Raw genomic sequence first — 11,654 nt, forward strand, 5'->3', positions numbered from 1 at the left:
AGCTTTGCAATTTGCAAAGTGTCGTTTGCAACATTTGCAGCAAATACTAGTGTACGGTCAATTTGGAACTGTCCGAAATTCACAGGGTAAATTTACAGTGCGCCCAGAGGCCTTCAAATTCACCACTGTGAATTACCGTAAATTAACATGTCTGTAAATTAACGCTATTTTACAGGTGAATCAGGTCAAATGTACAGTGAATTACAGTGAATTAGGTGAGTTATTCAACTTTCCACTCGTCCCAAGCAGAAGGGTCAGGGACGGATGGAGACACAGTTTTTGCGGCCTTCTTTGTTGGTGCGGGACCCGATTGTAAAGGTTGTTTTCCGACTGAATCAAGCAGTTCACGTAGGTAGGGTGCACGCAAATCAATACCGCTGGATGCCACAAGCACGAATGAGTCTTTCTCCGCTGTCCTAAACCCTGGAAGAGCAGCTGGACCATCCAACCAATCTGCGCCATCGTCAAACTCTTCTGAGTCCGAGTCCGAGTCCGAGTCCACTGTCCTTGCTTCAGGTGGAGGAGGCATTCGACCAGCAGGAGGCAAATCTTCAGCGGACCGCTTGCCAAGGATAGTGGATTCCATATCACGCCACTTGACGAGAGGTTTGTATGGTGTTTTTAGTTTCTGTGTAGTCAGTATGAGACTGAGAACTTAACACGCGAAAAAATGTTACTCACATTAGAATCAAAACGATGCCATTGTCGGATTTTAATATGATCTTGAAGAGTACCGATTTCCTGCCTACTTCGGCGCGGAGAGTTGAGCCAATTAATCGTTGACATGGTGCGTTCATCCGGCATGGACGTTGGAGACACTGAAAAAGCCTTGATTGCGAGAGGCTGTCAAAATATTTAGTTTTGTCTTGGACGTGGGAACCTCACAGACTTACTGCAAGAACATTAGCTAACTCGTCTCTCTGCAATGCTTTCCACCAGCCAAGAGCACTTTCATTTGTTCTCATCTTCCGATTGAATGGGTCCTCGCCCTTGATGTAGGCTTTGAATTGGGTCCGAAAAGAAGCCAGCGCATCCATGGGGCTGAACTCAGCAAGCATAGGATTGCGCAGCTTCATCTCGCCTACTGGATCAGGATACTTTCCAACCTCGTAGGAATCTCCATACTCGCGTCGTAAAATCCTTTGTAGGGCAAGGGCAGCACGCGATACCATGTCCTGAGGAGGCTTTGTGGCACAGGTGATGACACCAGTAACAGATTTAGTGATTGTGAGAGTCGGGCCTGCCATGGGGTTGACCTGCTTGTAAATGGGTGCATTTCGGTATACTATCTCATGGTTAGATCTGATCAGGACGGTGTAACCACAGCAAACATACCTGGATTCAGCACAAAGGTCGTCACATACAAATCATGAGACTGTGGTGTCTCATTAATAAGCTCGTCGAAACGCCCATTCCCAATCTGGCGAGTAGATTCCATTGTACTATTGAGTAGCCTATGTTTGTTTTCACGAAATTCCTCTTCATGCTGTGACATTATGCCGAGGAACACGAAGTACACATGGTCAGCAGTGATTTGGGCACCCTCGAGGCACTTCAACCCTCTGGCCCAGGGACCGACAACGGACAGGAATTTGGAAAGGTCCATCTCAAAACGGTACCTTGGCCCTCCAGGGACAAAAAGTTCGTTAAGGTTCTATTACTGTCAGCATCAGTAATGATGTAGTAACACTCAATAGCATCAAACTCACGCCTCTAATTTCAATTCCAAGACTCTCATCCTCAATGATAGCCTGAAAAGCTGGTATTCCTCTCTGGACTGACAAAGCAGCCCAGTAGAGGGTACCAAATCGAGTATCGCCTATACCCTCAAGGCCTCGTCCGATATTCAGCAGAGCACGTTGGTGTTCAAAGTGCTCTGCAGCAAAAGTTGAGTGGCTCATGAATGAAAGAACTCCTCGCACTTGACGAATTACCTGGTAACACCGTTTCAGTAATAAACTTTCAGAAATATGTTGCCTCACTGCTTACCTCGGCAAATTCAGGGAGAAGACATATATCCTTTATGGCAAGGTTAAGAAGATGACAGGGATCCTGGAGATTGAGCATGTGAGGATAGCGCTCGCAAAGCAACCTGCGAGCTTTCTTCGTATTGCCTGCATTGTCCGAAGATGTGGCACTGAACTTGTATGGTCCTATTTTGCATATCACCTAAATTTAGGGATGAATGACAGGTGACGACGTTGCATCCAATTGAAGTACTTACTCGGTCGAGGGCAGTAAGTATGTATTCTGCTGTATGTTTCTTGCGCACAGCATCATTAAGCTCCATGCAGAATGTTCGACCACCAGGGACCGTAATGTGAATGGTGTAGAGGGATCTTGGACGACGTACTTTGCCACCATCAAAGGTGATTGTGAGGTGGCGAGCCATGTGGAGATAATCCTTGATACCTTCGCTGATTTTTGCTGCCTCTTTGAGAATCAGACTTTTTGTAAGTGCTGTAGAGCTCGTTGTATGGTAGTTTGGATTCAGGGCCAAAAGTAACTGCTTCCATTCTTCAGAATCCACAACCGTTGGAGGAACACCACAACAGACAATGAACTTCATTACAGCATGGTCGACTCGTTCCTTGAGATCCTGCTTCCCCTTGGAGATAAAAGGGCTGAATGATTTTACTGACTTGTTGGCAGTCTTCTTCTGGTCATCACTGCCATGGTGAGTCATCACCATGACTTCTCCGTCGTCCGAGTCCTTTGCATTTGACTGTTCCACTGTCACATCTGGAATGGACAATTTAGGGCCTTTGGCAACACCCGCCAAGAACTCAGTTGCACGATCGTGAAACTTCTCATCAATGTGACTACACTTTGCAAGGTGTCCCATGATTCGGTCACGAGAACGAGGGGCATTCCATGTTGTCCCACATTTTTTACTGCCAATGCACCGGACTCGAAGTTGCACCTTTGCAGGAGCAGTCAAGACACCCTCCTTCCAAACTTCGCCTTCTCGGACCTTATAACAGCGCCTTGTTCCCTCAAGAAGGAGAGGGTGTATCTTGGCACCACTTGTCCGAAGATCAGCAACTTCGGGTAAGTCAATGTACCGTTGGTCAATGGAGTTTGAGAGGGGCTGAATCGGCTGATGAACCACTGACTCCTTAGGTTTTGCTGCCATCGTGCGAGACTCGAATGGTAACTGAATTGTTGGCAAGTTATTTGTCACCCCTAAATACAGTAAAAACGAGCTTACTGGAATGCTGGCAGATTTGAATGCAGCAGCTGCTGCTATTGTAAGGTCATCCACCCATTTGACAAGAAGTACTGTCTCGGGAGACTCGTGATACTGATCCAAGTAGCCACCAAGCACATTGGTCACGGCATTGAGGCTAGGTCCGCGCTCCTTAAAAGAAATGGGACCTTTGTTACGCTGACCCATGCGCACTTCGAGTTCATGGTTCACTGCGCCGATGGGACCATAATCCTGGATCTTTTCATCATCCAAGGTGAAGAAATCGAAGCCATACTGTGGGATCGAAGGGTCTGCATAAGGAATGGTTTCGGGGAGATTTTGAAGATAAAGAGATAGTAACTGTAGCTTATTTCTCGTTTCACAATTCATGGTTGCGAATGTTTTCCATTTAATGGCCTAGCCAGTGTAGATATTTTGCAAGATTCACAGATTCACCACCACGGAGACGCCCGATTGGCAAACTCCAAATTCACCCAAATTTACACCCCCAAAATGCCCTTCGAGATTCACATGCTGATTAACGCTAATTGACAGGTGTAAATTTACGCCTGTAAATTTACACCCCTCTATTTGACCGTACACTAGCAAATACACTGCAAATTTCTCGCAAGTTTGGACTTTGCATTTAATTTTACAATTTGCATTTTTCCATCTCGAATTATTTAGATTTCTATCTATATCATTTGGTACTTAGACGTGTATCGCTACCTATCTGCCTCATTCTTGTCGATTTTCACTGGGTCTGAATGGTACACTTTGGTCGCTGCCGGCGCGAAGCTCGGCCTTTATCTAGTTCCGAATTTCCGTCGCACTTTTTCCCAGACAACCCTGTACTTCTTTGGAGCCGAATCACCGATGAACAGTGTTGACAAAACTACTATCAAGGTACATCGCTCTTGCAAGTTCCTCTTCCTTGTTAGCCGTGTCTTTGTCGCTTGCACCTTATCCAACACTTGTTTGACGAAGAGGGTTACTCTCGAGCTCCCCACGATGGAAAGTACGACATAGGCAGTAATGATAATCCTTTTTATCTTTACCTTTGTCACCCACTATTTCACTTTCATCATAACGCACGCTCCCATATGACTTTGGGCTTCAACTACATACCAGAAAATAACATGTCAGTCACGAATCACAATCGGCAACGAACTTGTGACGTCTCGTTGGCTCTATCACATGCGTCGAGAGAGATCCGTTAGCCAACCTTCGGGCCAACGTTATGCGAACAAGTTCAAGGTTGTGAGGAAATGTTTGCGACTCTGCGCAGTGCGTTCTGTCTTCGTTCGACCTGCCAATATTAATCATCAACAGTAATGATCGCTCGCTTCTACAGCCTCGAACTTAAGTTACGAGGAAAACCAGGCACGACTGGTCATTTTCAGATAAGTTCAAACATCCATTGCTTAAGCAGCACAAAAATTTGTTCGAGAACCGCTGTTTGATTGGCTCCTAACTAGGTCTTGCACTGTTAACCACGATACCAAAGCGAAAGCAGAAACATGACTCACTGCCGCGACATGCCGCTCAGGCTTCTGGCTCAATTTTATTGAAATGTGCAGGTCAGGACTTTTAACTCCTAAGGCGCGCAGGTGAGTCATGTGGTTGAATCCTGGTTGCATAGCGGCCTGCTCATACTCACATCAGGTTGACAAAGATAGTCCTTGCAGCAATCTGCAGTTGTATTACAATCTATTGTGCTACATGCACCGACAGACATAGATGTTGTCAAAGCAACAAAAACGGCAAGGACAGAGAAACGCATTTTGTGTACAAGGTAATATGGAATCTTCTGAGAGGGACCTCGAACGATATCTCCGAGGGTGGGGGAATACTATAGGACGACAACCAGCTTTTATATCCTCATGGGCGCGACTCTGATCCATTTGGCAGAATCGTCAGATGGCAAATTTGGGCTGCTGAGATTCGTATCGTGTGAGGGGTATAGTCTATGCTATGTGAGTTCTGCCGCATAAATTACTGATTTGAAGCGTCTCTGAATCCGTCTCTTCACAGCCTCCAGTCTTTGCAAATCGAAAATACAATTTCTCCACTTAAGCTATTTGCGTGTCGCCAGTTAAGAATAAATTTTTCATTCTGTGACCTGGCATCCGCTGCTTCATTTCTGTTGGCCGTGTTTGCCGCAGACGTGGCACAGCTGTTGCACTGATAGCTTATCTCAAGGTTGATCTTGGTACTCAGTTTCCACTTGTGGCTAGCTTCGCTGATTGGATTGAGACTGAAGACGGCCCGAGTCGTGTCACTGATGTAGCCTTTGTAAGGCTTACACGACACAGGCACGGTGAGGCTTGATGCGGAACGATACGGGTGGATAGGACGCACACGACATGGGCGAGACTTGACGCGCAATTAATGGTGGTATGTGTGTCACACATCCGGATAGTCAACGCTCACTGAATCACCGTCAGTGCGATCAAAGACGAGTACAGAAAGAAGCGTACTGCAAGATGTTATATCGACTCGGGACAAACTCGGCAAATGATCAAGGAGAACTTTAAATGATTGTTTCTTTAGGTTCAGACAACGCACTTGAAATTTGAGCAGGCATTGACAATTCTCCTCATCAACGCTCGCTCGAATCCTCGATGTCTCATACTAATCTGTCACGTATCGCAAACCCTTGGTTTGCCTTGGTGACCCTGCGCATCGACGAGGTTGAGAAATATAACGCACGCTCCACGACCTTGGACTTTGATTTCCGACCAGAAAATAACACATCTGCCACGGATTACGAATCACGATCGGCAACGAACTGGCAGAGAGAGAGAGATTCACGAGCTAACCTTTGATGCCAAGGTTAGATAAACAGATTCGAGATTGTCTGTGCAGTGTAATCATCAACAGCAATGATCGCTCGTTTCGACACCCTCTCGAACTCAAGCTTAGTGGACCGCGGGCAAGACTAGGGACGGTCGATCATTGACAGATAAATCCGAACGTCCGCATTGCTCGAGTAGTATGAAAATTTCTCCAAAACGACTGTACTGATTGAATCCGAACTAGATGGTGCGCCATGATACTGCCAAAGCGAAAGCAGAAACACGGCTCAACTGCACTGTTGCGACGTGCTGCTCGGGCTGCCAGCTCAATTTTCAACCTACTGGCAGTACATAGGGCCCCCCATCTAAGGTGCGTAGGTGAGTCATGTGGTTGAATCCTGGTTACACAGCGACCTGCTCAGACTCGCCTGATCTCTCACACAAGTCCAGGTTGGGCAGCAATCTGCAATTGTGTTGCAAAGTACCATGCTACATGCACTGACAGACATAGATACTGTTGAAGCAACAACAACGGCCAGGAAAGAGAAACGCATTTTATGTGCGAGGTGATTTGGAATCTTCTGAGGTGGATCTCGAATGGTATTTCAGAGGATAGGGGGATAGTATAGGACGACAGCTGGCTTTTATATCGTGCACATACTTGTCAAGTTGTGGGCACGATTTAGCAGAATTTGAAGTTGCCAGAAATTTCGGTAGAACCTGCAGGAGCGTATTGAATTGATTACTCACGACCTACTGTTACTAGAATTTTATTGTGTTAGCGGGGTGTAGTTCGTAATTACCAGATGCCAAGCGCTATTAAGTTCTAACTTCTAAGACTTGGGAAACATTTCCCCTTCCGATTTCTCCCGCGAAACAGAGACACTTTGGGAATTGTTGACTTCAACCGTCTCTGATTCCGTCTCTTTGCAACGCCCCAGTCTTTGTAATTCTCAAACTTCTCCCCTGATGCTAAAATTTTACGTGCTGTTACATAGTAAACAACAACTATTCTAAGTGAACCAGTGACCATTCCCGTCCCACTACCCCATCAACGATTTCTTTCGCATCAGCGCGCAACCATCTCCCAGGCGAAGGAGTAGATGTCGTGGAGTAGATGGAAAGACGAGAAAAGTGAGACACACCATCGATTTTTGAAGGAATTGAGTGTTGAGAGCCGATGTGTCCGAGGGAAGTAAGGCCGAGAGAGAGAGAGCCGAGAAAGGAAAGGACGATACGGCCGAAGAATAGAGCACATCGAGTGCGAGCGTCTCCAAACGGAGAACGTCGACGACGTGTCAACGTCGGCAATCTTTTCGTTCTTTAAGTATATATTTTTCATCAAAGCTATTGCTGGCAGACTCACCGTATAAGAGGACGCTGTTTTCGTCGATGCGTCTCAGATTCGAAACGAATACTGAGACTCGTACCTTTGTTCTAGGTACAAACAATTGTTAATAGAGATTCGAAACGAATACTGAGACTCGTACCTTTGTTCTAGCGTGTCGTAAAACCTCCCGCGTGTATCGTTCCTCCACATTGAGTCGCTCATGCTTAGTATGAACAATGCTTTCAACCCATCATCAGTGAACTGGTGAACAAATTAAAATGACATATATAGTAATATATAGTCAATAATCACAAGCATCGGCATAATTCTGCTATCGACCGTCACATTACCATGTTTGACTTTATAGAGGAAAGAGGCGTTTCTGATGTCCCTAAACCAGCTCGTGATCGGGAAAAAACTCTCGCATTGCTCAAACTCAAACTTTGAGGGCAGGTGGAGCGAACACCGATGAACAAGCAAGATGGATTACAACTGCCATCTTGGAATTACGGGCCACAATGTCGAAACTAGGCATAAAAGCGAGCGCCGTCCAAAAAACGACAATGTGTTTACCGATCAGCGATGATAAATTAATTCCCTGCAAATATCATGGTAGAGCCGAGCGAACCATAGCTGCCATGTTGGAAGTAATATTCTTAACCTGAAAGCTAAGCTGTAAAGCGGGCACCTTCCGAAGAATAACAATGCATTCACCAAGTGAGCGACAATAAATTTGTACCCCGCTTTGAATTTTGACGCCATCTGTTTGAAATGCTTGATGTTTGTAAATCAGAGGACAACTGTCCATGTAACACTGACGAAAAGTGCCTTCCGGAGGGTGACAATATGTTCATCATGCGAGCAACAATTAACTCATGTTCTCCTTGAAATTTTGAGCCACCGTCTTTGGACTTCGAATTTTGGTTAGTCTTTTCTTAGATTATCTAATGACCATCTGCTTTACATCGGTTAGCAATCCGTGGGAAGAAGCGTTTCCTTTGCGCACCAGCCGAGGTGTGTTCGCAGAGCGGGCGATAATCAATTTATGTTCTCCTTCGACTCTCCACATGACCTTCCATGAGTTTCTAATGACTGACAGCTGTAAATCCACTTGCCCTGCATCCCAAGATTCTGTAGCTCAGCACCAATGTTGCAACTTCATGATTCACTATCTTAGCTCAGGACTTGACAACAGTGGGTCATAGCTTGCCTTGATATCTCACTTACCATTTGATAGATATCTCATATAGTACATACGTATCAGTGCAATTGGGTGTCTCTGCACCATGCTGCAGGATTTTTGCGCGTGCGTATTGGTGACCCTGGTAACATAATTCCTCCAAAGAACAACAAAGTCACCGTTTGGCGCAAGTACGTGTTCATTACAGGCTGTTGGCACAAAGCTAAAAAATATAGAAACCGCGCAGCCCGTGCTCTATCTTCCAGATACAACCTATCAAACTCAACCTGAAAGATCCGCGCACCGGGATTTAAATGATGGCTTGGGGATTGTTCGCATGCGTGACGGCCAGTTCGCACGATACTGAAAAGTTACAGGGACAGCGCAACCTGCGCTCTATCATCTAGATGCAGCCTATTCAACTTAGGCTGAGGGATCCGCGCACCAGGACTTGAATGATGGCCCGGGGATTGCTCGCAATGGTGACGGCCGGTTCGCACGACACTGAAAAGTTACAGGGACAGCGCAGCCTGTGCTTGATCATCTAGATGCAGCCTATTCAGCTTAGGCTGAGGGATCCGCGCACCAGGACTTGAATGATGGCCCGGGGATTGCTCGCAATGGTGACGGCCGGTTCGCACGACACTGAAAAGTTACAGGGACAGCGCAGCCTGTGCTTTATCATCTAGATGCAGCCTATTCAACTTAGGCTGAGGGATCCGCGCACCAGGACTTGAATGATGGCCCGGGGATTGCTCGCAATGGTGACGGCCGGTTCGCACGACACTGAACAGTTACAAGGACAGCGCAGCCTGCGCTCTATCATCTAGATTCAGCCTATCCGACTCAGGCTGAGGGATCCGCGCACCAGGACTTGACATCAGCGCAGTGTGTTTGTTCACACTTTCAGGAGGAAATCTTTACTCGTAGATTTTGGAGCAATTTTAATACACTTTACGCGTAGATGTGGGACCTTCTGATGTATTCTCATCATTAGTTATTGAATCGTACTCCAGAACATTCATTGATTACTTGCAAACTAATTAACAAAGGTATAAGAGATCTAATATGAGCTATACATCTAGGGTGAATCAAACGCAGCGTCATCACGCTGTTCTCTCTGCCTTGCGAGAGCATTGACAGACATATTGGCCTTCATTACGTCGTTAAGTTCACCTCGGCGATTCCTCCCGAAAACTTTTCTGAAATAGCGTTTTGGAAAGGTTGGAATGGAGGGTAAATAACGCACCTGGTCCACCATTCGAGAAGTCTTTCCACCCTGCGGTGCGCTTCTCGACCAGGGGCCCTTTCGAAGAAGTCCACGATGGTCCGCCAAAACTGTTCGTAGTCGAAGTCGCCATCCATGGACCGCCATGAGGTAATGGAAGAAAGTGCGAATCGCACCTGCCAGTATGTAGTGAAAACGTATAATAAATTTGACTAAACATGATAACTTACTTGACATACGATGTATGCGATCGAGCGAGGAGTGACTTTTTCCAGTTGGATGATCTGTGCCACGTGTTTTTTGACCTTGATTCCGGACAGAGACTTCCTGGCCCGTCGGTTGTTGCTGATGACATCTGCACCGTCGCCGTCGCCGTCGACATCTTTTGCTGAGGAAGGGGACGTGAATACGGCCTTGTAGCCCTAAAACATAAGTTAGTTTGCTGTCAAGTTGCCTCAGTAAAACAAACCTGAATGAGGATCTTGCCTTTGAAAAGACCTTCCTCAAGGTCGTCCGGATTGGCAGTGTACTTGTCGTACAAGTAAGCGGGGAAGGATAGATCTGTGACGATATACCCATCCGAGCGATTTCTGATTCCTGCCCTCACTCTAGTGAACGGTGAACCTTGTCTTTCGGGATACCGAGGGCACATCGACTTACTCTGGGTTATCCCAATCAAGCTCGGCCGGACAAAGTAACTTGCCACACACATCATGGGCGAATCCACGGGAATGTTTATCGTTGGGGTCAACGAGGGAAGCCGGCTTGAATTCACGATTGACCCATTCCGAAACGAGGGTCTTCAGTTTCGAGGTGTCATCTCCTCGAGCGCCATCAGCCCCCTGTCGAAGCTAGACAAAGACTTAGCTATGACACAGACAATCGATATTATTAAACAAACCATCTTCAACATGTGCGAATACTCCTCGTACTCCATCTCTGAACCCTTCTTGTAAAACCACGGCAAGGTTCTAGTAAGCGTGGTGTAACCTATTTGCAGTCGATCCTGTCTACGTATCCATGCTAATGAGTAGTGTGCACGAACAAAGGGTGAAACACTTACTCGGTAGTAGTATCTGGGTCATCGGTCTCGTATCTTCTGTCGTTTTCGGCGACGAGGTCCTCGATACTGTCGAACAGGGCGACAACACGCCTGATTGCTCTTCCTTTAGCTACATACCAGATTGCTTGCCTAACAGATGGTAAGCAATGCGTCCCAATACGTGCGTTAGCAACCGCACCTTTCCTTGACTGCGCGCCCCGACTGCAGGACCTCCAGCTTCTCCTCCAGCTGAGCAATTTTCCGTCGCTGCAGAGCTTGCACATGTGCCGCTGCTGCTTGAGATTGTTGCGGCTGAACATCATCTCCGTCCAGCTGGTTCTCGATGCGCGAGGTGCTGCCTTCGCCTTCGCCATCGACGTCAGAGGTGTTACCCTCGTTTTGCTGGCCCTCGACATACGACATAGTGGCAGGGGCTCAAATTGGCTAGAGAATGAATGAAACAGTCAAGCCTGAGGGAGTGCAAGTGAGGAATGAAGCTAACCTGGGCCAGCTCGCATTTTATACGTTAGTCAAGACCAGGGCTGGTTGCCTAAAAAGAATACTAGTATATCGCACTAGCACAAGCGATTAAGTCGTTTGAAAGTGATTCCTATTTAGGAAAATCATTGACGTTGCAAAAATAAACGGCCGGAAGGTCACCTCCCGCAGGCTGATGCCGTCATGTCAGATTGCACATATAGATGCAGCAGCTAGATTCACGATACCCTGGATATTAGTAAGTGCAAACGCTTTGGGGGTAACACAAGTATGATTTGCTTACGCCTAACTTCATGGTGGCCGCATCGGGCAAACGAGGTGGTTGTTTCGATGTTGAGGTCCGCCTTTTCGAAGCATGCGAAGTCCCGCCGAGAGCCGTCTGACCGTG

At 46.8% G+C, this 11,654-nt stretch overlaps 2 protein-coding genes across 2 annotated transcripts; both read right to left on the reverse strand.

Annotated features, from left to right (window-relative positions):
* Positions 1-783: 783 nt before the first annotated feature.
* On the reverse strand, positions 784-3,547 carry F5891DRAFT_894578 (uncharacterized protein; the record flags this gene model as incomplete). Its single annotated transcript, XM_041373349.1, has 7 exons — positions 784-843; positions 894-1,285; positions 1,336-1,654; positions 1,710-1,934; positions 1,990-2,019; positions 2,273-2,910; positions 2,947-3,547. Coding segments are annotated over 7 exons (2,265 nt in total), but the record flags the coding sequence as incomplete, so codon positions are not given.
* Positions 3,548-9,579: 6,032 nt separating this feature from the next.
* On the reverse strand, positions 9,580-11,191 carry F5891DRAFT_1223337 (uncharacterized protein; the record flags this gene model as incomplete). The annotated part of the gene is made up of 8 exons (XM_041369460.1): positions 9,580-9,700; positions 9,748-9,902; positions 9,957-10,148; positions 10,196-10,334; positions 10,387-10,577; positions 10,628-10,736; positions 10,790-10,918; positions 10,968-11,191. The coding sequence occupies 8 exons, from the start codon at positions 11,189-11,191 to the stop codon at positions 9,580-9,582; spliced, it is 1,260 nt and encodes a 419-aa protein (XP_041216810.1).
* Between the last annotated feature and the right edge of the window lie 463 nt (positions 11,192-11,654).

The sequence above is a fragment of the Suillus fuscotomentosus genome, assembly GCF_016647785.1.
Source record: "Suillus fuscotomentosus strain FC203 chromosome Unknown F5891scaffold_223, whole genome shotgun sequence".
Classification (NCBI taxonomy): domain Eukaryota; kingdom Fungi; phylum Basidiomycota; class Agaricomycetes; order Boletales; family Suillaceae; genus Suillus; species Suillus fuscotomentosus.